At 46.4% G+C, this 26,949-nt stretch overlaps 1 protein-coding gene across 1 annotated transcript in view; it reads left to right on the plus strand.

The window, feature by feature from the left end:
* Positions 1 to 4,446: 4,446 nt before the first annotated feature.
* PLPP3 (phospholipid phosphatase 3) overlaps positions 4,447 to 26,949 on the plus strand; it is a 55,384-nt gene continuing 32,881 nt past the window's right edge. Inside the window, exons 1-3 of the mRNA XM_029945823.1 lie at positions 4,447 to 4,514; positions 15,759 to 15,772; positions 19,299 to 19,456. Of these exons, the coding sequence (XP_029801683.1) occupies positions 4,447 to 4,514; positions 15,759 to 15,772; positions 19,299 to 19,456 (240 nt within the window). The remainder of the gene's footprint in view (positions 4,515 to 15,758; positions 15,773 to 19,298; positions 19,457 to 26,949) is intronic.

Consider the following 26,949-nt stretch of genomic DNA (forward strand, 5'->3'; position numbering starts at 1 on the left):
CCAACAACCACCTTTTAAATTTGACCTTCCCTGGTGAAGTGAGACTTTTAATACTCCTCTCAGAGATTTTCTAAACAGCAACAAACTGACCAAGCCCTTCAGGGACAGTTTGGTTAGAGAAGGGTTATAAACATGGGGAAGACTCAACGATGTAACTCACAGAAGAGAAAATAAATTCCAGCAGATCCTATTCATTTTTTTTCCTGTTCCTTCATTTTTATGTGTCTAAATTCTACCTACAAAGCAAAAACTTCCATGAGCAGTAAAGACCCACTTCCTGTCAACTGCTTGGTAAGGTTGGAGAGAGGGTGGGGGTTGAGATAGAACAATGGGAACAACAAAAGGAAATGTGTGGGTTTGGCAGAACCATTGACAACAGAGAGGATTCTGGGAGGGCCTGGGTCAGCTGGGACTGTCACCTAGACATGGCACAGCGGCTCTGGGTCACAATTTGGAAAACTAAGATTTCAGGGAAACAAATAGGACTCAGAGATGGGAGCAAGAAGGGATAGTTTTTCATAGGTTACTGATCTTAAATATTTGTGCTCTGTGCCCCAAATGTGCAGCAATAACGTAGTCCATGCTGAGTGGCTTCCGAGAGTCAAGATCTAAGCTGATGCCTGGTAGCATTATTTATATGGCAGTTAACTAGTGCTGTCCCTGCCTAGCCATTTTACAGACCAGCAAAGTCCAGCACACTTGAATTCAGAGGTGCCTGGGCCCTGAATCTGCATATAGGTTAGGTTACTCTCAAAAGTCTCCACTGTGTTTGTAGATATCCGGACCACACACACAACTTTCTTTCCCTCTTTGAATTAGAGCATTTTGTACAGTAGAGGAAGATTTGGAGAAAATACCATGTTCCTATACATATTTGGAAAGGTATAGAGAATAACTATAGATTTATGCAGAGCCCTGACAGTGAAATCTGAGGCAGGGACTTTCTCTTTTTTTTTTAATTTTTTTTTTAACGTTTTTCTTTATTATTGAGAGACACAGAAAGACAGAGCATGAGCACGGGAGGCGCAGAGAGAGGGGGAGACACAAACCTGAAGGAGGCTCCAGGCTCTGAGCTGTCAGCACAGAGCCCAACGTGGCACTTGAACTCACAAAATGTGCGATCATGACCTGAGCCAAAGTCGGAAGCTTAACCAACGAAGCCACCCAGGCGCCCCGGGACTTTCTCTTTTTACTTCTGTATTCCTATTGCCTAACTCAGGGTGTGGGATGCATAAATTGTTCTGTAAAAATTGAAAAAGAAACAGATAAAACCAGGTCATTTTTACACTAGCATAAACGTTTTAGCTTTTCTTTCTAAATCTATGAGTTTCTTTTTCATCTGATGTTTTAAACTACCCAAAATTTTGGGGAAAAGGAGAACATCACCATAATCCACCACCTAACACAAATGCTACTGCCACGTGGGCCCATTTCCCTTTAGCCATTTTTATTTGAGTTTCTTTCAGTTACTTAGGTATATATACATACTGATATACATGCGATTTTCTGTGCTGCTGAGAATGCCATAATCAACGTTACTCACCTTTACGTTCATTCGGTATTAAGGATTACCCGGTAACCACACAGAAGTCTCTTCTTTCCTTTTTGCTTTCCTTCCCGCTTCTCCCCCAAATTAATACTCTCTGGGGTAGGTACTATTGCCCCTGTTTGCTAGAGATTCTATAACGAAGTACCCCACACTGAGTGGCTTACACACCGAAATCCGTGGTCTTACAACTCTGGTGGCTAGAAGGCCACGGTCGAAGTGATGCACCCTGGTTCCTTCTGAGGGCTGTGAGAGAAGAGATGCGCCATGGCTCTCTCCTTCGCTGGAGATGGTGGTCTTCGTTTGCATTTTGTGTTTTCTCTCTATGCCCTGTACGTGCCTCTCTATTTCCAAATATCCCATTTTATTAGGTCACTCATCATATTGCATTGGGATTCACCCTAATGACATCACTGTGACTTAATTACCTCTGTAAAGACCCCATCTCCAAGTAAGGTCACGCTCTGAGGTGGGGAGGAGACACTTCAAGCCATAACACTCTTCCACTGACATGCAGGGAAAACGAATCCCAAGTCCAGTAACGTGAGCTTTGAATTTAGGCTTCTGTGACTCTGAAATGTGCATTATCCTCACATCCTGTTTTCTCTTCATGAATTGAAAATGCCATGGACAAAGAAACAAGAATTCCTTCCTTGATTTGACTTTGATTAGTGTGAGACAACGTTTGATGATGGTTATTAACTGCTAAATTTAACTGTTTGACCAGTTGGAACCTGGGTAGTCACGTTATTTTAAAATGAAGTGAAGTCGAGTACACTGCTTTGTTAAAACTTTCTGTTGTTCTACAATGTTGCATTCCTATTGGTGCCATTTGCCCCCAGTGATTCCCTGGCAGTCGGATCACATTTCATAGTGAAAAAACAATCAGTATCACATATTGGTCATCAATTTTTATCTTGTTTCTCTGTCTTTTTTGTAGGTCCCTCTTGGTTTTTCGTTCTTCCATGTGACTATGGCAAACTAGAAGTACACAGATGTGCATACATACTACACCCCCAGATACACATGTTTCCTAAGAAAAGTAGCATGTATTCAGTAATATCTAACATGTGGTCCATCCTCAAAATTGCTAAATCGTCTCAGTGTGTCTTTTGTAGATGTTTTGGACTCAGGATTGGATCGAATTTCACCCATCATACTTGATACTGTCCCTTTAGCCTGTGAGTAGGGCCTTTGGGACAGTGCTGTACATAAGTACCTGAGTCCCTTTTTCAGTGAGTGCACTTGGGCAGATCACTGTTCTTCTTAACGTCCTCACATGAATGTTAAAAAAAGGGTTTGACCTGGGATCATCCCCAGGGGCTCTCAAAGGTGTCCTTTGTTCATTGTGGGTGCATAATAAATATTGATTGGAAGAAAGCAAATGAAGAGAAAGGGAACCACTAGCTTCCATCTGCTTGGAGACTGCCACTATGAAGTGAAGGTCCCAAGCAGTCCCAAGGGGCATTCCACTCAAACCAGCCTGAAGTGTTGAGAAAAATCCCCAGTTCTTTTCCGCTAGCGGGAAATAAACATTGAAAAGACACTGGTGTTTTAGAAAACTCTGCATATCTTGTTGCCCTAGAGTGCTTTAAAGGAAATGAAGAGCTCCCACTTGGGGACAAAGGACTACCTTAATCTTAACTCTTTCTTCATTCTGATGTGTATTTTGTAGGGAAGACCATCAGCAGTAACAATCACTTCCATGAACTGAGTGCACTTTATATATTGTACTATATCTTTCAACTTCACGCTCGCCCCTCAAGATTGGCTCAGCCAGCTCCATCTTGCAGATGGCCTTAAAGACATTAGTCGCTCGCCCAACGTCACAAGACTAAGAAGAAACTGATGCAAGCTTCAAATGCAAATCGAATCGACCCCAAACCCTATGCTTTTTCTGATAATCACTCACGTCTCATAAAAAAGCCAAAGGCTTGGTGACTTTCATGGTACATATTCAGTAATTATACATGAAATAAACCGTGGATTTCTTCGTGGGCCAAGATAACACCTGCCTCTCTCCTTGTTACAGAAGACACACCATCCCATAGTCCTGATAGCAATGGTTATTGGGCATTTCTGTGCGCCAGGTGTTACATTAAGCATCTTTGCACCCAGTGTCTTATGCCTCTCACATCACTGTGAGGTGCGCCGACTTGGTTAAGGTGGAGATGACTCCAAATGTGTCTGACACACTCCCGGTGTGTCTGACTCCAAAATCCATGTGCTTCGAGCTGCACCAAGCCACTGTGGTTCAGTTGTCGGTACGTGGATCATCCCTCTGGCAGTCTACACATTGCTGTGCTCCTGAATGGTGCTCTGTATCAAGATAACCTGAGAGTCTGAACAGAGAGGCTGCAGCAGTCCATTTCAGAGAGGTGTTTAGAGCAGAGAGGGAAAGAGCCCCAGACTCTCCTGGAGAGCAGGCAGTGTTTATTTGAGTTGTGCTGGCCAGGACCTAGCATGGCGTCAAGGCTGTGGGAGGCCTTAATACATCTTATTCAGGGTTGATGGGGATGTGTCTAAAGAATGCAGGAGGCTTTTCCTTGGGAAGGTGGCTGGTCACACCTCAGTTAGCAGGGAGCTTTAGTTCTAAGGGCCCTGTGCCCCAGTCTGTCCTCCACATGGCTGCCAGAGTCATCTTTGTAAAACAGCCCGGCCATGCCACTGTCTAGCCTAGACCCCTTCCTTCATTTTGAGTCTCTACTGTGTACGCAGCACTGCAGATGGTAAAGAAAAAGCACAGTCTCTGCCGGCTAAGAAACGAGTCTTGTTTGAAAGCTCCTGTACGTGAAACCTAATTTTAGAGCTGGTCAGAGATCATTCGGTGGAGCTTTTCTTAGAGAGTGTTCTGGAGAGCTGCAGTTCTTCCAGTCTTGAAACTTCAGCAGTGAACGTCGATGAAGGCTCCAGGGAAAAGGTTTGCTGTGGGGGGTGACCACATGGTCCAGTGTCCCCTCTTTAACAGGTGATATGGAGGCTGCGAGTTGAGAAAGACTCCAGCCTTGGGCTCTTTCAAAACCCGGCCAGGGGCCCTGTCTGCTGTAGAGGGAACCACTGCGTTTCTGCGTTCAGAGCAGGCAGTCCTAAGGCACATATTTTCTCCTGGGCCTTGAAACCATATGTTTCTCAGGCTTTTCCTCGCCTTCTAAGATAGGCCTCTGATGTTTGGTGTCTGAAATCATCTTGTTTCTTTTGATGCCGTCTTGGCAAAGAGACTGGAAAGCAAAGTTCACCATGAGGCAAAAAAGAGAGCGAGGAAGAGGCACGGTTTGTAGTCTCACAGGATCCCCGTGTAAGAAAGGCTGGCATGTCTGTTGGGAGTTGCTGCATCCCTGGACAGTGAGCTCTTCTGATGGCATTATTCTCCTAAGTGGTTCCCTTCTCTCTTCTCTCACCTAATAGGTGCTCAGCAAACATGATATTCATTGTGGTTCAAAATTGTATTCATTTGGTATATGCATAGTAAATTGCATTTTATGTATATTATGCATCAATTTTTTAAGCTCTTGAGTACAAAGATGAAATTTTTACTTTTTATTTTTTACTTATTTATTTAAAAATTTTTTTTAATGTTTATTTTTGAGAGAGAGGGAGACACAGAATCGAAAACAGGCTCCAGGCTCTGAGCTGTCAACACAGAGCCCGATGCAGGACTCAATCTTGGGAATGGGAGATCATGACCTAGGTTGAAGTCAGACGCTTAACTAACTGAGCCACCCAGATGCCCCTGTTTTTACTTTTTAGAGCAGGGATTCCCAAGTCACCTAGGAATAGAATCATTTCAAAGGGTCGTTAAAAAATGAGAGTTCTTAGGCCCTTGTCTTGGGAATTCTGATTGAGTTATCAAGTACATCTAGGGGAGGGCCTGGAATGTGTTCTTTCATGAGTGCCACTGATGATTTTGATGACTGGCCAAATTTAAAAGCCGGTCCAGAAGATAATTTTGTTCAATCGCCAGTTTTACCCCTAAAAGCAGACATGAAAATAAGCACCAGCCTTTGGGGCCGGAATCTTGAAACAAGGCGCGCTGAGGAATACAGAAAGTTATGTGCCGAACAATTGGCCAGTATACCTGGTGTCAGATTGAGAGGGGGTGATGGAGAGAAGTGATTTGGAACCCTAATTAGACCTGCTCCCCCAGTTCTCGAACCCGCAGCTCTAAGCCCCCTGCTAATTGGCAGTCCCTTACTAGATTCGGACTTGGCACCAGGCTTGCATGTTATTATAAACCACACACAGAAAAACCCAGTGGCTGTGGAACTCCTGCCAAACCCAGGCCTGGGTTTTGTGAGGCTTTTGAAGTGCACTGGTCTTTCAGTATTTTGTATAGTCAGTGTACTGAAAGGCATCAAACCATTCCTTTGGACGAAATTTGTGAAGGGCTGGTTTGTTGAATAATTAATTCCCCAAGACCCATTCTGTCATCTTAATGGACAGGCAGGAGCCCACATACACGGTTTCGCTCCCAGCAGCACAGGGAGTGTGATAGGAGAGATGATTTCTCACGGTTCCTGTCCTGTGCTCGGCAATCTGTCCCCTTCCCCTCGTGCTCTGGGGGGGAAGGAGGAAACAGAAGGCATCTACTCTATGCTGTGCCCAGCTGTTTAACACCCCATCTTAGGAAAGCCTCACGGCAGCCCTTCCAGGCCTCATGACCTCTTTGGCTGAGGAGGACCCAGCGGTTCTGAGAATTCACTAATCTAGGGTCACACTGCCACAACAGAGAAGGAGGGACGCCTGTCTAGGTCTGCAAAGTCCAAACTGTCACAAAACCTGACCAAACCCGAAAAACCACTTTTTATTTTGCCTGGTGGTCAGTTGATTAAGACAGACTTCAGGGGTGCCTGGGTGGCTCACCTGGTTGAGCATCTAACTGTTGGTTTGTCTCAGGCTGTGATCTTGCGGTTTGTGAGTTCAAGACCCACGTTGGGCTCTGTACTGAAGCATGGAACCTACTTGGGATTCTCTCTCTCCCTCTCTCTCTGCCCCTTCTCTGCTCATGCTCTCTCTCAAAGTAAATAAATAAAACAAAAGGAGGGCTATGAAACAGTCTCTGTCATGGCCGTCATGAGCCAGGGAAACCTATGAGTAATGTATATGTACTTCCAGGGCTCCCCTCTCCCCCGAAGCTCTGTGGTCAGGACCCTGCTCTGAGGTGAGGCAGCCCCTTACAGAGAGCCACACTGTGCAGACAGATGAGTGAGTGGCTGGAGAAGGCGGCCTCCAAGAGTGCACAGAGCCCTGATCCAGGCCTCCGAAGGCAGTCGGGTCCTCCTCGGGCCTCCCAGCCAATCCCAGGAGCCTTGCTCTCTGCTCTTGTCTGCCCAATTAGGTTCCATTTAGAGGCCCTTCCATTTCTTTCCAAGTCCATTTCCACAAAGGCAGAGCTGTAGTGGAGGCCGAAATTTCCATGAAAACCTTCCAATTTTCAGGCAAACATACCAGGCAGCTCTCATGGCAATACCATGGTGAAGGGGAATAATGTTATTTGGCATTTCGCCCTTAAAAAAATGTATGTGGGGGGGCGGGGGGAGGGGAGGGAGGATGTGGGAGGATGGGCGGAGAGAACAGTGGGGGCTTTGTAATTTACTGCTCTAGAGAGGTCAGGTGGGCAGGGCTGCGAGGGGCGGTGGGGTACAGAGGAGGCCTCTCCCCCTTGGGATGCACTACCTGCTTCTCCCCTTTTGCCTGGTCCACACATTTGGAGAGGTTGTAGGAAGGAAGTTGAGTTTTTATGTTTTTATTTGGAAGAAGGACTCTAGACATTCTGTCCCTCTGAGGGAAGCTGGCTCCTTGCTGCTTTGCAAGGATTAAGGGCCTGGCTTCCAGTACCATTTTAGAAACATCCCAGGAACTACCCTTTTCTCTCAACAGCTGAAAAATGCATCACAGAGCTGTGGCTTCCTGGAGAGTTTTGGCAAAAGAGCTTCCCTCTGGAACAATAGAGTTCCTATAGCAAACCACCTAGGGTGGGTTTTTGTTTTTTTTTTTTACTGCAGCCAGTTCTCCTGTATCTGAATGCCCACACGTTGTTATCCCCATCCCGGTGGGGGGAGGCGCTGCCAGAGCAACTGAGGGTGGCCCCAGAGACATGGCTTTCCCACTGCAGAAGGCCCGCCAGTTCGCCAGGGCCACCCCTTCTTAGTCTGTGCAAAAGCAGCCAAAGATAGGACCTGCGGTGGCTGCACGGAACTGTGCAAAGCCAGCCTGACCCAGTGGCATTTCTGCTCAGCTGCTCTGGGACCGTGTTTCTCATCTTCTCTTTGGGCCTTGGCAAACTCTAGCTGGTACCGCTGACCCGGAAGGGATTACTAAGGAGGAATAAAAGAGGTCCAACTATAAATCACCGAGGAGAGTATCCAGTGGGCTTCAGTAGCTGATGCGAATTTCCACCCGCTTCTGGGTCCCCGTGCCGCATTTTTGCTGCTAACCTGCTTCTTTGACCTATCGCTAATGCAGTTTGTATGGGAAGGCCTGCAGACTTGGAGCCATTTTCTGAAGCCGTTGTTTATAAATGAGCACCTTTGAATTCGGGAGAGCTCTGCTTGGCCAGGCTCTCTTCCCCAACTTAAAAGAAAGTATCACACTCCTCAGTTACCCCAGGGGGATGGCAGGCAGGTGGTATATCTGCTCTATAATGACGCCATGGGAATGAAGCCCGAGTTTGTTACAGAATGTCTAGGCTAAAGGCAAAAACTCCTGAATTAGAAATGTCCCTAAGCCACCTGATGAAACCAGCCCTTTCGTTTTGTAGAGCCTGAGAGAGCAGAAGGGAGTCTATAGAGGTAGCCCGCCATGGAATGAACACCGATGAATATGGGTCATTTTTATTGTCAGTTACTGTTGGTTGGTATTAGTTTTTTGAGGTCGCCTTGCCCAAAGGAACTTCCTTCACACTCCCAACTCACTATGATAGCAGGCATCTCTTCACCGAGGCCAGGGCTGACGTGGAGACCATGTTGTGCTCCAGGACATTGGCTGAACTAACCCAGCTCCAGCTCCTTGAGACTTCATTATTCAGTAGGTGAAAGGTTGCATCATTCACTAGGATAGACACACAATGTAGAATGACCCCGATCCATCTATTTGGATTCAACTTCCTTCAACACATAGTAGTCCTGGTGAGGATTAAACTGGAAACCTTTTTCCCCTGACTCAGACATTTCTTCCGGAGTGAACAACATTTTTATCTGCCACTTTTCCCTTTTTTTTTTTTTAAGCATTTTTTCCACATTTGTGGAATTAGATGGGCTCTCTCAGATTCCTTTTCTCATTTTTCCTCAGGGTTAAACCTTGGGTGGGAGACGAGGTAGTTTGCAACAGCAGTATTGTTAACTTGTTCACTACGGGGCGGGGGGTGGGGTGCGGGCAGGGAAATCTTTCCAGTTCTGAATTTTCATTTTTTTTTTTATTAAAAAAATTTTTTTTGTATGGCCTTACCTACATGACAGCAAGGAATCTTTGAAATGCGTTTATGGGATTAGTCAATAAACTGGTATCATGTGTCTGCTGGCTGCTGATCACATGCTAACACGTGTCCTCCGTGTTCCCTGGACATTCCTGTCACGCTGCATCAGGAGTGTGCCTCCCCAGATGCCACGCTTTCCCCAGAGTATGCGTTCCTAGAGGGCAGGGGCCACCTCTCATTAATTTCTGTAGCCCGTGATTCTCCCACTTAGGACTCTCCTTCAAAAGCAGCCTTTTTCTCCTTCTTTTTCTTCACCACCCAGTGCAGTTTGGAAACCTCGGTGGGGCACACACCAAGCCTCAGATGTCAGGGAAAGAACTTTGACTTGTACTTTCACCAGGTGTTTTGTAACGCCATTCACTCCCTGGATACTTCTAAAGCGAAAATGCAGCCCTCGAGTACGACACATAGAGAGGAAATAAACTACAAATTAAGAAATGATTAGCAAACATTTAGGCAGAAAGGTCAAAGGGATTATTTTGGACTTCAGACTTTTCAGCTTTGGGGGCTTGTATTCAGTTTCAGAATTGCATCCCTGAATTATTTGTGCAGGTGGTGGCTGTCAGATTGGAAGGAGGTTTCTGGGTTTTACAAAAGGAACGTTTGACAGGCTGGGAACGAGGAGTGTGCTCGGGGCGGGAGGCTGGTCTTACCCCGAGCCCGCTGGAATCGCTCCAGCCTCACTGAACTCCGGTGACGGTCCCTGTCTGAGCTGCCACAGCTCGGACCAGCTGAGTCTGGCCACCTTCTTGAGGAAGCCAGTCAAGCGGGCTGATTGGTTGGCATCATGTAAACAGCTGGGTAGCCGATTATCAGGCTGGGAGGGCTGGGAAGGAGCCTTTGTTAAACACCTGCCGCATGACCTGTCACCCTCCCAGCCCTTGCAGGTGGGTGTGGACCTCCTCTTTTGAACACCAGGGCTCTGAGAAATTCAGCAGCTTGCTGAAGGTTGCAAAGATTTTAAGTGGCAAAACTGGTTTTCAAACCCGGATCTGAGTTCCTTTCTCGAGATTTGTGCGCTTCCTCCGACTGGAAGCGTTCTTCTGGGCAGCGATTCCCAGGAGGATCACAGGAAGTGGGGCAGAAGTGGGCTGAACCGGGTCCCTTAGCCCTCGGGGTGGGGCTGGGCAGCTGAGTCACTGAGTGGCAGCCTCCTCACCTTACCTGGGGGTGCCCCACAAAGTATTTTCTGGTAGTTTCACTACATAGAAAAGATTAGGAAACTGAAACTTTAGGGTCTTCAAAGCCATCCAGCCCAACAACCCGAGACTTGAAGCTGGTTATGTTCCCCGTAAATAATTTCCTGATGGATTTGTCTGCTCCTCCTGAGGATGTGTGGAGGTGTGTTGTTTCAGGGGATTGTGCTAGAAAAACAGGATTTGAGATGTGAGAGAGATCAGATTAAAATTCAGAAGGGTGGGGAGAAAGGGATCTACCAGCCGTACACTGTATCTGGGGCAGAGCCAGGTCATCTGGGTTTTAGTTTGTTTCCTTTATACATTTATCCAATATACATTTGGGGGGCACCCACTCTGCCTGAGGAATTAGTCTTTGTGCTGGGCATACAGAGATGAATAAAATATGGGCCCTTTTCTGAAGAGGCTATTGGCTAGTGTGGGGGGCTTACAGAAAAGGAATGATTACAGTGCTAGAATGTGATGGACAAAAAATCCTTGGATTTATAGTTGAACACATGGACAGGGTTAAGATTAAAACATATATATAGGGGCGCCTAGGAGCCTCGGCCGGTTAAGCGTCCGACTCTTGATGACTCAGGTCATGATCTCGTGGTTTGTGAGTTCAAACCCACATCAGGTTCTGCGCTGACAGTGAAGCCTGCTTGGGATTCTCTTTCTCTCTCCCTGTCTCTCTGCCCCTACCCTGCTCGCACTCTCTCTTAAAATAAATAAATACACATTTAAAAAATTTTAAGCAATGAGTGTCCAATCAGAACATCTCTGCCATGGGCTGCCAGTCTGTGACCTTTGACCGAGGTCGGACCATGCAGCTTGACCCCGGTGGCCTTGGATGCCTACCAGGATGGTTTTGTTCTCACAGCGTCTCCAGTAACGCTCCAACTCTTCATTTTTGGCACCGCGTCTGGCGCTGGCCTTGCCTTTGGACTATCTGGAACTTTGGCTCTCCCAGGTGTCTGATGTCCTGCCAGTCCACATGTTGTTTATTTTACCGCCATGTGAACCTGGTGTTTTGTGTACACCTGGGCAGCATGGCTGGGGTGGGAGCTTGCCTGCTGATGAATGTGTGCGTAACTGTTGGGAAAATAAAAGGTTTTTTTCACCACTACGGACTTACCTCCCATTCAGCCTTGTGTGACCCTTTGACAACACGTGGCTGGGTTCCTGCCGTAATACTTCTTCTCAGCATCAGGGTGCCAGGTCCTGCTAACCACTGTTGAAGCCCCTTCTATTTATACAGTCCCAAGAAGTCCCTGGGATTCCAGGATTTTATGAGCATGCTTTTCCCGTGGGATCAGATTGCATTTGGGAAGGAGCTGGCAAACCCACAGCAGTGTGAGTGAGCTTTTGACTGAACTCTGATCACATCTTATACCTGCTTAAAAGGTATACCTGCTCCTCCAGGAGCAGGAGCTAGCATTTATGGAGCCAGGCAGTTGGATACTTTATAAGCTGTGTCTCAGTCCTCATAAGGAACTCTACATTGTACAAGGTCCTATTGAACGATAATGAAACTCAGAGAGGTAAACTGACTAGCCCAAGGTCATACAATAAGGATGGCAAGTGAGAGAAGTAAGACGTGATATCCTGTCTGCCTGACTCTGTAGTTCACAGATAAATTGAAAACAAGCAACTGCCAGAGTGGCTTCCGTGGCTCCATGAATCCTTTGTAGAAGAGATAGCTAAATCTTGCGGGATGAGTAGGAGTTTGCCGGTGGCACTGTAATCCAGATGTTAAGACATCATTTCCTGGAGTTGTTAGGAAGATCAAATGTGATTACTTATGTAAGAGCTAATAAACCCCCACGCACACATGAGATTCTCGCTGTGTCCTAGCTCTGGGGAGCCGTTTCGGAAATAAACACAAGGGAGACTGAGGCAGGAGAGTAGGTGGATCTGTATTAAGTCCATCTCAACATCTAAGGGGGAAGCCCTGCTTTTTATCCTCGTTCAAGGCCAGTCTATACTTTTCAGAGCTTTGTAGCTTTGCTAATATCTACATAGACGTATTTCCTATATACTTAGCAAGAAAGGCCAACTGGCCCCTCTCTGAATGAACTTTAAGGGTCTTGGTATTCTATGATGGATCCTGGTGACACTGCTCTTAGCAGCAGTGGCAAAGCATAATCTCTCTGACTCTCAATACTTTGGCTGTATATTAATAATTATTTTAGAGGATTGTTTTGAGAGTTACATCAGTTGATGTATACAGAGCTCCTGGCACATAGTATGGGTACCCAATGAATGTGAATTTACTCTCATCATTACTGAAAAGAGGGGTCAAAAGAGGAAGGAGGTGACCCAATTTGACCTGGGGAAGAGCAATTACAGGTCCTATTAACTTCAGTAGTTGTGTATTACTAGAAATATCATGTCAAGGGACACCTGGCTGGCTTAACCGGTGGAGCATGTGGCTCTTGATCTCAGGATCGTGAGTTCAAACTGCACATTGGGTGTGGAGCTCACTAAAAAATTAGACACATCATGTCAGCAAGAGAGGACTGGGGTTCTCTTCCTGAAAGGTCTGAATGATGTGCTATTGGCTAGTTTGTTTTTTAGTTTCTGGTGGATCTGACCCCCCTTTCGAACTCCAAATGAAAAGACCAAAACTGCCAGAGCTAAGAGTTTTAAGGTGGCCGATATTATTTTGGAGAGGAAAATGTTTTTTTCCCTTTAAGCACTTTCAAATAAGAAAGGCCATCCAAAGTTCTTTTTCACACCCACAATTAGACTAAAGACAGATGTCCCTTTGTCACGGAACCTGAGACTTTCCAATGTTGAGAAACTCTAAAACAGTGCAGTATCTCAATACTGTGTGTCCCCAGCACCTAACAGTGCCCAGGACTCAGGGACTGTCAGTACATGTTTGACAAATTGCACTGAAGGCCTTGGATTTGGACTCAGGAAACCCGGCACCGGGACTGGATCTACCACTGATTTCTTCATTTCTCCCATGGAGTTGCTTTCAGTTATGACAATCTTCTTTTTGTAAAGAAAAGGCTGGACCTTCCAGCTTTGAAGAATGACCATTTGTCAAGGAGAACCCCTAGACCCAGAACATTGCCTGTTCACACCAGCCCACAGCAAGTGTTTTTCATGGCAGCCCTTTTCAAAGGTAGGAAATGCCTTCAGAGTAAACTCAGTTTTGTCTCATCTGGATTGTGTCCAGTACAAAAATCTGGACAAATAATCGTAAACCAAAGAAAGTTTGCATACTTCTAAGACCAGTAGCAATTAATTACTTTAAATAGAAACCTTGTCACTTACGAGCAACATAAATATTTGTATTTTGAACCTCTAAGTAGTAGTTGGGTTGACCATTCTGGCCTTAAGTGATTAAAAAAAATATCAGTTGGTCATATTTTAACAGGGAATACATTTATAAAGAAAGGGAGGGTCAGGTCATGGAGTAAGAAAACATGAACCAAAAGACAGACAGACCTGAGTTCAAATCCCAGTAACCAACTGACTCAATGAGGGAACCTTGGATGAGTTACAAAACTGGCCTCGGCTTTCTTTGGGTTCAGATGAAAATAATAATGTACATTTTCACAGCTGTTGTGGAAATTCAGATATATTAATTCCTAATTGGATTCCAAGCTTGAAATCAGAAGCCTGATGTTTTCCTTCCTTCCTTCTTTCTTTCTTTCTATCTTTTTGTCTTTCTGTCTTTCTTTCTTTCTTTGCTTCCTTCCTTCCTTCTTTCCTTTTTTTTCTCTCTCTCTCTCTTTCTTTCTTTCTTTCAGAGATAGAGGGTGCAAGTGAGCAAGAGGCAGTGAGAAAAAGAGAGAATCCCACAAGAAGCAAAGAGAGAGAGAGGGAGAGAAGAGAGGCTCACGCGGGGCTTGAGTTCACCCAATTTGGAACTCGAACTCCTGAACTGTGAGATCATAAGCTGAGCCAAAGTCAGTTGCATAACGACTGAGCCACCCGGGCGCCCTTCAGTCACTGTTTCTAATATCTGCTCCATATCGGTCCATTTGCCGGCTTTGCCCTTTAGATGAGCCTGCAGTTTTCAGTGTCTGAGCTTCAGCGTTTCATTTGTAAAATGAACAGAACCGTGAAGTCTACACTGTAGGGAAGATGTAGAAATTGCTGTTGTAGAGTTCCCCAGCTGCCTGACTAGAGCAGTTAGCCCGAGCTTGATACCCACACACGTATTCTGCACCCAGTGCTCTTCTGTGGGTAGGAGCGTAGGCTTTCTGCAGATATAGTTTACTTATTACTCTCACAAATCCTGGACTTTGCTTATTTTAAGGTAACCACAGATCGGATAAAGTGGCAAGTTGGACAACTCTGGGCAAGGCACTCGAAGGACTTGATATCTAGGAGTCACAGGCAGCCCCTCGGAGTTGGGTTCTGCTGTGGGTCCTGCCCAAGTGCAAAGATTTCTTATTCAGTTTCCCACCCCCACTCCTTCCCTTCCTAAAAAAGCACTTTGAGAGCAGGAGGCTGTGTTTAATTTTGTGCCAATGTGAAGCTGTGGCTGAGGGGAGCAGGGCTGTGGGGCTGGGTCACTTTGGTAACACTTCCCACATGACTTTATCAATGGGTGGGCCACAAAAACTTATCCTGTGTTTTTTTACACCCCACCCCCAAACCACCCAACCTGCTCAAGTGTTAGTTTTTCAAAGCCCAAGAAGTTTCAAAGGCCTGAACCCAACACAGGGGCCTTTCTTCATGCTTTGATTTTCTGCCCATTAAGTGTTTGTCAGTGAGTTCGTATTTCACCTCTCTGCAGCCTACATATCCCAAGAGGTCCCTGGAGGTATAGGAAGTTAATTGATCCTTGATTAAAAGAAGGAGAAGTGCTTTGAATTGGGGTCTAGAATCACCAGATGGTGTGTACACACACACACACACACACACACACACACACGCACACACACACACTTCTTGTTTGTTTTGCAAAAAGCTTGTAATGTACCTTTCATTATAGATGAATCTAAATTCCAGGATATTGGCTTCAGTGTGTTAGTTAAATTAGATACTGAGCGCAGATGTGTATGTGGTGAATGTTCACTGAGTAATCGCCTGCGCTATTGCCTTGACTATTCCATATAAAGCATCTTTTTCTTCAAAGGCCATGAAATTTGCTGAGCTTTAACTAAGTTATCAATACAAGTGTCTCTGGTAAGTCACTTTAATCCTTTTGAACCTTCAGGTGACTGAATGTGTTCATTTTTATGACTGTTTCTCCCATTAGCCTTTGGGCCACTTGAAGGTTGGGACATAAGTGGCCCAGTCGGTGCCGGGAACATAGTAGACATCCAGATTTTCCAGATGACAGTCATTTGTGTGGGGTTCCTCAGCACAGTTCAGGCACAAAATAGTTGTTTAGTAAATGTTAGCTACCATTGTCATTGTCTGGGCTGACTTCGCCTTTCTTCCTTTCATTGTCTCCCGTGTGTCTCTTCCAGCTCTGTAGCCAAATCTAAAATCGTGTCCTTGTAATGGCCATCAGTTGTGACGACTGCCTTATTGAAATCCCCAAACTACATTGAGTTTCTTGAGTACTGAACTACATTCAGTCCCTGGACCCCAGAAACCCCCTACTCGGTAAGAGTTCCCTCAAGCCTCCCATCCTCTATGTGCCATGTTAGTGTCCCTGGTGGAGAAGTCTTGTGGACCCTCCCCATGCTCTATACATACATCAGTCTTCCCATTTAGAACTATTTGAGTGCGCTCGTTTTTGTAACTTTCTTAAAACACCATGAGCCTTTTGAGCGCAGGTACTATGCTGGATTCACCTCTAGATTCCTAGTCACTAGCATTGGGAAGTTTTTTGAAAATAACTGATCAGGGACTATAGTGGTTGGTCATAAAGATGGTGCCAGTGTTGGAAATGGAGAGCCCACTATGGAAAAGAACAGCCTCTTCCCTGAGTCCTGGAGAGGCAAGGAAGGCATGGCGCTGTGTCTAGAGGACCAGCTGCCCCAGTGGAGAAAATGTCTATGCTTTTCCTGTCAACTGAAGGGAATCCGAGGTTACGGTCTTCTGGAGCAAAGTCAAGACTTGACTGGCATCACCCCCAATCATACCACAGATTTGTAGGAGAGACAGAAAAAGCCACTGGGTTTTCTAAATGCTATCTCCATGCCTTTCAAGAAAATAAACAACACATTCAGATCCAACTTCTTGTCTCTTTGTGGACATCACCCACATAATCAGAACCGGAAACTCCCCAAGCCTTAGGCAAAGGAGGAAGAGAAAGGATTTGGATTGCTCCCAGGTTAAGAGAGGGCAAAAGAACGGAATAAACAGATTTTCTTTACTAACCTTCTCTGTGGGACTGTCTTCTCCCGCCCCCTTTCATCCTTTTAACATTTATTGAGCATCCATAGTGCGCGCCAGACTTGGAGCTGAAATGACCCAGTGCTTTTGCCTGGTTTCCTTTAACAAAAGCCACTTCCTGTATGGATCTTATTCCATGACATCTTCCCCTCCTAGATTGGAAGCTCCCGGAAGGCAGGGTTCATGCCGTCTTTGTATTTCGTGTATGTACTGAAGACTATTTGTCGAATTAATGAATGGGTTCGTGCAGTCGTGGATGACATCATCACAGCCATCCCCACGCTAGACTGCACTCTTCCCATTGCAGAGATGAGAAGAGCGGTTTGGAGATGTGAAACAACTTGCTCAAGTTGCAGGGAGCAGAGTCAAGGTCATTAACCCAGTTCTGTCTCACTCCACAGCTCTTTTCCATGTGTTTTATTGTCCTTAGAAACATATGTTTTACAGGCCTATCATGTGAACACCATTAAAAATAGAAGCCAGGGCCTAAGAGCATAGCCCAAATGTAAGGCGCTCGGGATCTGTTCCCTTCCTGAGTTTATTAGCAACGCTCTGGCTCCCAGGCACCACAGAGGCTGCGGCCGGCCTCAGACGTGGAGCTCAAGGTTTTTATCACGACGTGTGGAGCTTTAGAGCAGACTATTAATATCATACTGCTGGCTTCTTGGCTACTTTTCATAGCCAACTTGGCCACATTTTAAACTGTCGAGGCGGTAGAATGAAGATGGTTCAGGCCCATAGGATATGTTTTCTCTCCTAGCGCCCCACTCCCAAAGATCAGCTGACTGTTCTTGCCCCTTCCTGGCCCCAGCATTCCCTCTCTGCCTCGCCTCTCCCACTTCACTCCTTTGCAGAGACACGGTCTCAGGAACTAATGGTTATTGCCTTCCAGGGCTCCTCTGTGTTTACTTTGAGAAGGTCAGGCACAATGCTATGGTGTGTTGCTTTTTCTTTCTTTTCAAAGCACGAGTATGAATTTGATAAAGTAAATTGTTGTTCTAGCAGGAAGCAGTTAGGGGTCACAAAATAAATAGCCGTAGAATTCAAATAAATCCAAAGAATAAAACCAAATAAATCCATGTGTGTATGCACAGTGATACATAAATACACTTTTTAGAAAGTGAGCATTTTTATCACTGCTGGTCTGGACCAAAGTAATTGAAAAATTGTGGGAGTTCATGGTACATTTTTTTTAAGAGGCGGTCTGGGGCTTCGAGCAACGTGACGTGAATTTAATTCTTTTTGAAAAATATGAAAATGGAATTTTATCTTTTAAGCCACCGCTTATCTTGGGCTTTTTCAGGTAATGAAATTCACAGTTGGATGAAACCAATTTGCGAAGTTAAGTTAGGGATTCAGGCATTTGGGGGGAGACTAAGAGACCCGGAATGAGCTGAACATTCTCACGTAGTCTCTGTTCTCTTCACTTGAAGATGAATGACATATGCTTAAGCAGTGGTTTAAAATGACCTCTTCAGGTTGTTGGAGGATCCAATGCCGGAATGAATGCGTACCTTACACATTGTTGATGACTGCTAACAGGGTGTTTTTCTTGGTCGTCTCTTGCCCTAACATTCACTGGCTCACCTTTAAATTAGTGAAGTGGCGTTGCAGCTAGGTGTTGAATGTGGGTGGTAGGGGAAGAGGTCTTCCAGTCTCAGAGAACAGTGTGAACTGAGACAGAGTCGCTGTGTCCTGTTTTCTTGGAGGCTGTGTCAAGGGGGCCAGCCCACCATGAGTCAGGAGAAGGGAGGTCTGGGTCATGGGGAACTCCAGAGGTCACACTTGGGGACGTTATCTCATCCTGTGCAATGGCGAGCCACTGAAGAGACTTAAGCAAGGCAGTGACATACTCATGGACCGGAAGTGAACTGGTAGATATGTGTGAGAGGCAGTGAAGGTCAGGAGATCGATGTGGAGGCTGCTGCAGTGACCAGGCAAGAGATATTGGAGGCCTTCGCTTTTTGCTTTGCTTTTTCCTGGCAGGTGATTGAATCCATTTGCCAAGACCTTTAAGAGAATGGCATCAGAGCTAGCCACTGATAAACCAGCAGCAGCTGCAGGAGCGGCCTGGTGCTCCCAGACGCCCTTGGGCTCCACTCCAAAGCTACAGGCAGCAGGGCCCTCTGCTCAGCTCTGCTTAGTCTTGGTAGTGACTCTTCAGTGGAAGAAAAAGGTTGAAAAGGGCACCACTGAGCAGCTACTGTGTGCCAGGCACTACGCTGGAAGTTGTGTGTGCTTGGTTCTCCTCTGTTGTTCCTACAACTCATGTGTGAGGAGACTGAGGCTCAGAAAGATGGAATGACAACCAAGGGTCACATTGCCAGCAATTGGTGGACCTGGGATTCAGCTTATCTGACTCCAAGGCCTTCATGGCTCCAAGCAGCAGAGCCCAGGATGAGCTTATCGAAGGGGAATGGTGATGTCCCATGCACTTGGAGAATGACACCTCACTGGACTTGAGGCCCTGTTGGGAATGATCACTCATTGGACTTTGATGTCAGCAGGGTGTTGTAGCACGGTGGGAAAGCTCCTGCCCTGGCTCTTCTGCTCCTCCTGGCACTTCCTGGATGGGGACCCAGGATGGAAAGGGCCTGCAGGCGCTGATCGCGCTCTGGGCTGTCCCCAGCTGCAAATGCACCAGTGTCTGTCCCCGTCGGTGGTGCTGTCTCGGGTGGTCTTTGCTGCAGGTCATTCTTCCGCCTCCTTTTATTGATGTTTTCCCTTTCTCTCTCCTCCCTCTTTTTTTTTTTTTTTTTTTGGGTGTATGTGACGGTTCCATGTGGACCAGCGGGCCTGCCCTTCCTCATCATCGAGACCAGCACCATCAAGCCTTACCACCGAGGGTTTTACTGCAATGACGAGAGCATCAAGTACCCTGTGAAAACTGGCGAGACCATAAATGACGCTGTGCTCTGTGCCGTGGGGATCGTCATCGCCATCCTTGCGGTAAGCGCCCGGGCAGCCATGCTGAGCCTGTCCGGCTTTCCTTGTAACACGTTTCAGAGTATCTGAGCCAGCGGAGGTTGGCAGCTCAAGTAGAATGTCATTTGATTAATTGTGTGCATTTCATGTGGTTAATACTGTTACTAAAAGCACGTACTAAAAGTACTATCTGTATACACACGTATATACTGAACATCTTCTAAAAGTATGCCAAACCCCTCTCTAAAATGCTTTGCATGCATTATCCTCACAGTCGTCCAGTGAAGTCTAGATACTGTTTCTATCTCTCTTGTACAAATTAGGAAACTGAGGTCTGCAGAGTGAAAATAGTTTGTCTGCGTTCACTTAGAGTGGTAGAGTTAGGATTTGAACCCGTTTGTCCCTTACCCCAGAGTCTGACTTCCAAGCCATAGAGCTGAACCCCAGAGAAGGGGTGTCACAGGCATTTTCTGCTGTCTTCACCCTGTGGCTGTGCCGCTGTAACGGTGACCATGCCATGGGTATTCTCTGGCATATTGTTTACTTCTCTCATCCAGGGGCTGTCATGGTACAACGAAAATAAAATTGGGACTTGGCATCGAGAGACCCAGATTCTAGACCCCACACTCCACTGACAAGGTGTACATGCTTAAAGCCAGGGGTGGCTCCCTTGCTTCACAGTGCTGTATTGAGGCGTAAGCGAGGGCATGGGTATGGAAATACTTTGCAGACTCCCGAGTTTCTGAGCAGGTTACTCAGGAGCAAGTATAAAGTCTACACGTACACGCAGATCTTCCCTTAAAGGATGAAGTCCTCACTGGGGATGCACAGATGTGTCATGGACTTTGACAAAGTCCAGAATTCTTTTGAGCAATGTTAGTCTTGTGGAAATTGGGGCATGGCCTACTTGGGGTTTACTTGGGAGGTCACCCCCTTAGTTTAGATGTGTCCATTTATGGCGTTCGAGAGAGTAATTGATGGTAATCCACTCTTGTAATCTGTGAGTCATACATATTCACAGATGGCCATTCCACACATCCAATATTGTCTGTTTGTTCTTTGCCCTTGAACCCCAGCCATGTAGGCATAAGGGATAGGCGTCGTGTCCAACAAGATCATAAATTCTCTCTCTCAGATCCTTGAGTCGTGTTTATATTAGCCAGAGGCTGGAAGCTTATCTTTGGCCTATATGAGAAGCCGAGAAGGAAGGAAGCTGGAGTTAAGAACACTACATGTGAATTGAGTGCTCGTGCTCCCATGATATGCGTGGAGAATTGGAAGCTTGAAGGGGTTAAATGAAATGTTCAAAGTCTACAGCAAGTAAAAACTGGGGATCAGGCCTATCCCTGTTTTATTTCGAAGCCCTCTTCCCATTTTTTCAGCCTTGATTGCAAATGCAGAGTGGCTGTCCTCCCCAAAGTCATTGCTTAAGGGATCGGCATTTGTCTACTCATGCCTACTCTGGATCAAATGCAAGCTGCTGATGGTACCGAGCCACATTTCATGAAGTTTTTCTTTTGACTTCCCCACTCTGGGGGTTGGTTGTAAACTTTGAGACCCTTCTTTGTTTTTTAATAACATCGTAAACCAGGCACACAATCAACAGTTTGAAATTGGGGAGCGGGGAGGAGGGAGGGGGGCTGGTAGAATTCTTTCCAACCTTTAAAATAAAAACAGTCCATTTGGCAACACTAGTAGTTTCTTAAAGGTGGACTGAGGATCTTTGTGTTCAGAAACTGAGAGATATAAAATCTAATTTTACCGTTTGCTCCAAAGGGACAGTGTAGGGTTGAGTTCTGTGGGAAGAAGGGCTTTTCCTGGAAGAGACGTTTGTGAGAGAAGGCACATGATTGTACTGTATCATGTACTAAGGTTTGAACAGGTGTTTGTGACACTTGGTGTGATCAGTTAATTGAGTGCTTTTAGGAAGCTGACTATAACGCAGGAGTGGTAAAGCTAAGAATAGGACAGGGACACAGTGTCACATGCCCTCTGCTCTTTCTACATGCAGTTGTTCTTGGCTTTGGCTTGCCCTAGTGGGGCTGCTCCCAGACCCAGCATGCTGGAGCTCTTCAGAGGCCGTGGCACCCCCAACTATGAGAATCAGGAAAACCATGACCATGTCTAGCCCTCATTTTCCTTACCTGCGGTCAGGTTCACTCATGAGCATTGCTCTAAGAATCAGATATCGTTATTCGTGGGAACGGACTTTGTAGCAGATGGGCATAGGGTGCTAACGGGGCTTCTCTGAAGGCTGTGCTTTTCCTCTGTTCTCCCTTCCTCAGGCAAAACCCCTGGTCAGCAGTTCTTTCCCTGCCGTTGGCCAAGACCAGCCCCTTCTTCCTCTTGAAATGCTAGCATTTCTGAAACAAAATCTGCTTTTAGGAGTTTAGTTTGACTTGCTCTCCTCATGTCATGTTGGTGTTTTAATTAAAATCCTCCCTGACCTCCCAGGTTTCCTTGAAACAGTCAGTCATGTGCTGTAGCCTTGGTTATTGGACGGGCAACACCATGGCTTCCACAGCCCGTACAGTGTCAGCAAAATAGGTGTGGAGAGCGCTCTCCTATAGTTCTCCGGCCCCCTCCCCAAAGAACCCCAAAACAATAGGCAAAACAGATATAGTTAGTGTCCTTTGTTTCCGTGCCGAAACCCCAACAGCTGGGCAACCTTACAGGGCTCCATTTAGTCTGGGATTAAAGGCACATGCTCCAGTGCCTATCTGAACTCCTACTGTGCAGTGTGTAGCCAGTTAATTAACCCCGCTGAGCCCCAGTAGGCTCGTCTGTTAAATGGAGATAATACGTCTACTTATTAAGGTTTTCTTTTTTTTTTAACTTTTTAATGTTTTATTTATTTTTTGAGAGAGAGAGAGAGAGAGAGAGAAGAGAGAGCATGAGTAGGGAAGGGTCAGAGATAGAGGGAGACACAGAATTCGAAGACAGGCTCCAGGCTCTGAGCTAGCTGTCAGCACAGAGCCTGATATGGGGGCTCGAACCCACCAACCATGAGATCATTACCTGAGCCCAAGCCGACGCCCAATTGACTGAGCCACCCAGGCACCCCTAAGGCTTTCAGAATTAAATGAGATGATGTATGGAAATCATCACTCAGTGCTTGGCACCTGGAGCATACTCAGTAAGTGTTGTTTTCATTATAAATGAGTAAACAGTCAAAAAGTGGTGAAGTGACTTTGCAAAGACCTCATGTCTAATCAAAGTAGAATCAGGAAAGGAACACCAGTGTGGGAACCCATCCTGTCTCTTGCTCTTTCTTTGTAGTTAATTCACTAAAACCGGATCTCTTGACTCTTTGTCCAGTGCTCTTTGCAAAAGGACCTCTACCTCTGGATCCAACTGGGGGCACGTGTGAGATGTGGGCTCATAACGAGGTCTGTTTACCCACTTACCTGCCATTAAGGACGGGAGTATGGAAATAAGCAGAAGCAAGACCTCAGAGGAAAAATGAGTAATTCACTTTAGTATACTCGATTCTGGAAAAGCTATATACAGTGTAAATTAAACAACAACAACCCGTTTCCCACTTTCCCATCATGACTGGTCATAGGGCCTGGCTGGCTCCATCCAGGACCTGCTTCTGATCAGAGGGCGTGAATGACGGTCAGGGAGGGGGACTGGAGGTTGGGGGGGACCTGGGTCTGGAAATCTAATCATCCTGCTGTTTGCTGCCCGCACCTTCTCCTGCTGACCTGAGGTTTGTTTAAAACAACGAGAGAATTCTTGGCTGACTTAGATGCCCCTGCTCCAGTTTGAGTGGCCCCACAACGAAAGAGTGAGATGGAGGTACAGTTTCGAATGTGACCTAGAGATGCAAATCATCAGAAATTATAGGGAAAGCAGACACCTTTTGATGGCAGGAGATGTGGAAAATTCTAGTCGCTTTGACTTCTTTTTCAGATGTATCTCGGATTCTGGAATTATAACATAATAGGAATTCCTTCCAAATCCACAAAGCAGCAGTTCCTCTCCCTGCCTTGTAAAGGTTTAATGATTCTAGCAGCAGTGAGATTAGGAGCAAAACCGTCAAGTATCACCCCCTACCCAGCCTCCTCTCGGTTTGCCTTGTACTGCACTGTGAGGGGATTAGGGATGAAGGTTTTAAGATGGAAAAAATACTCAGTATTCTTTTTAAATAAACGTGGGCTCAGTGCTTGCCTTGGTCAGACCCTGCAAGTGGTTTTTATAGATTCTTAGTATCCAGGCCTTGATGTGTGAATGAGTCATGGGTGAATCCCCTTCTCCCTCTGGCCATATAAATTCGACTTTTCCTCTCAGATCCTATCGAATGTGACTTCTGTAATAATACTCCTAACTTTTGTGCTTTTTCATTTTGTGCTTCTGTGTCAGACCCCCTTGGAAAGAAACTGTGCCTTCTTTTTCTGTAAGATGGTGACGGTAGTTCCCCAACTCTGTAGGTTTTCGGGAGGTTCAATCAAGGGACATCATGTGTGGCATCGGCGAGAATCCTCCATGTCGCTTCTGGAGTGTCGTACGGTTAACAGAGTGCCCATTATGTGCACATTCCCTTATTTGCACCGGGTGGTGATTCTGGGAGGTTGATTGTTACAGCTAGGGCAACTGGGGATCAAGGATATTAAATGACTTCCCCATAACTAATCAGTGGCAGGCCAGGCCAGGGGTCTTCTGATTCAAAAGCAAGGCTTTTGAAAAAATGAAATAAAATAACGGTACCATTGCTGCCTTATAAAGCCTGCCTGCCTTCCACAGTGATAATCAAGCAGGTGCTGGGGGCCCGAGGGTGAACCTGCTGCATCTCAGGCTGACAAATAGCACCTTCAGTACTTCTGCCTGGTAATGTGATGTGTGTCTGGGTATTGTCTCCCCAGCTAGATAATAGGTCCCTGGAAGGCTGAGACCAGGCTTTTCTTCTTGCCCATGGTACATATTCAATAAACCCCAAGCAGACATCCCCCCTCCAGGGAACATTCCTTGGTTGCCTCTTTCCCCACTTTCCAAAGGTCCCGGAGCTCCCTGGGCTTGCCTCTGTCTTTGCAGTTACTGTGTGGAACTGCCTTATCTTTTGCTCGGTGACCCCGTTAGCTGCAGCAGAGACAGTGAGCAGCCTGATCTGACTTGAAACTGCTAGCCTCCAGTGCAAGGCACAGACCGTGGTGCTCAATACACGTGTGGAAAACTCACAAGCCCTGCATTTTGGGCAGAAAATCAAAAGCATTAGTCCAGGGGATGTCAGAGGACTTAGACCGCCAGGCAAAGTATTCCGTTTGCTTCCCTAAAATCTTAAACACGGTCCTTGATGCCCTTGGGAACGTGCTCTGTAGCACACGCAGATGTCTTGCCACAGAGACAAGAAGAAGAGCTTCATACCTCCAGGACTTGTTTATTCAGGATCGGGCTTCAGTGTGCCCACATCTGGACTTCATTACTTCCTCCCCACCCGCCCCGTCCCCAGCCCCTTTATCTGAGAGTGCACTGCCAAGAAAACAAGGTTCCCCAAGATTGCCTCATTAAAGGTTAGTTGAGTTTTCAACTCTGAAAAAAAGTGAAGTCGGGCTGGCCCAGCGGTGCCTTGGTAGGAGACCTGGTCCCCCAGTTTACAATCCACTAGGTCTGTGCAATTACCAGGACCACCCACGGAGAGTGGCCACATGAATCCTTCCAGTGTGTTGGTCCCTGATCTAATGGCACAGAGTTCTTCTGAGACCTTCTCATCCCTGAAGGGATGGTGGCCGGGGGTGTCTATTTGTGATTTAACAAATGCAGGCAGAGGGATGAGAATTTAGGTTGTTCCCCCCCACCCCCCATGTCCATGCTCCAGCAGCAGTGTTCCAGCACTGAGGGGTAGCACTGAGGGGTTAATGACCACTTGGAAAATGTCTCCAGGATGAAAGTGGTTTTTAATTTGTCCATTTTATGTGATAACACTCTAGAAATCTATTCTGTGAGTTGATGTCTCTTAGGGTTGGGGGCAGAGAATTAGATAACCTTGAAACCAATGCCTTATCTTAAATCCTCTTCTGCAGTTAGATGGGGTAGGTATTATTATTTATTTTTTATTTTTTTAAGCTTAATTTTTGAGAGAGAGAGAGCACGGCTGAGGAAGGGGCAGACAGCGCAGGGGGAGAGGGGAGGGCAGAAGATCCAAAGGGGGCTCTGTGCTCACAGGAGAGAGCCCTACGCAGGGCTCGAACTCACACTGTGAGATCGTGACCTGAGCCAAAGTCGGATGCTTAACTGACTGAGGCATCCAGAGGTAGGTATTATTTACCCTGTGTTACAAATGAGGGAGGGTACACAGGTTTCCAAGAAAGAGGTGACTAATGCAGGGTTCCTCTGTTTAGTGAAGGAGGGAGCAGAAATGAAAACCCAAGGCTCTGGGGCTTCTGAGCCCAGTGCCTGAACTGACATTTACTGAAGACCTACTCTGTGCTAGGAGCTATGCAGTGCTCTTTATTTCAATGAGCTGTAAAACCTTCTTGTTTCTGGGCTTGGGAAGCTCAGTGTGTGGCCAAAGACAAAACACTTAGACCGCTAGTCCAGTGGTGGCCTGGGATCCTCAGATGAACGGTATTCGATAGCACTTTGGGTAGAGTGGTTTTTGCAGAAGGTGGGAACCTGCTGTGTGGTGGGTATTTGGTGAGACCTCCCTGAGAACGAGCAGGCCTTGTGGTTGACACCTCGCCACCTAGGACACTGGTGCCACCCTAGGGGCTTATGGACTGAAGGCAAAGCAGGCCAAGGACAAGACTGACAATACTGTTACCCTCAGGGAGACTGAGGAGTTGGTCAGAGAAAACGAGGGGAGCCAGAGCACTCTCTGGTGGTGCACCCCCAAGCTGAGAGCTTCAAGGGTAAAATGGGCCAAAGGCTGTAGATGGTGTGAGGTATGAATAATGTGCTGCTGTGAAAATTCAGAGGAAGATCACCAAAAGTTATTTTCATTGGTGAAGACCGGGATTATCACTGTCCGTCTCATCATTCATTGAGCACTGGTCCCACTTAATTATCCAACAGCCCTTGAGCTCTTGGTATTGGCATCGTCCCCTTTTTACACTTAAGGAAACTGAGGGTTACAGTGCTCTGTTGTCCAAGACCCTTAAATGAAGAGAGCCAGAACTCTAACCCGGGGCACTTGTTGATGGAGCTCTACTTTGCCGGGTGAGTGGGACTTCCATCAGAGATCCTGACCATCTGGGCAAAAGGCGTTGCTTGGAGAATCAGAGGCTGGAACAAAACGGAGGGTTTTCAGGAAATGCAGAGCAAACCTGTTTACCTGGAGAAATAAAGAGTCTCAGGGAGCAGGGGGAGATAAGGTAAGAAAAGATCACAGCGAGATTGTGAAATTCCTTGAATGTCAAGGAGTTTTTACCCCAGTTAATTGGCTAGAGATTGATGAAAGTCTTTCAAGCTAGCTTTGTCAATTTTGGAGCCAGGGTGAGGAGGAGGCCTGAACCACAATGGGGCTGATGCGAGGGAGAGAGAGAGAGACACATGGATGTGAGACACCTTGTAGAAGTAGG

This window comes from Suricata suricatta, chromosome 8, assembly GCF_006229205.1.
Source record: "Suricata suricatta isolate VVHF042 chromosome 8, meerkat_22Aug2017_6uvM2_HiC, whole genome shotgun sequence".
NCBI classification, from domain to species: Eukaryota; Metazoa; Chordata; class Mammalia; order Carnivora; family Herpestidae; genus Suricata; species Suricata suricatta.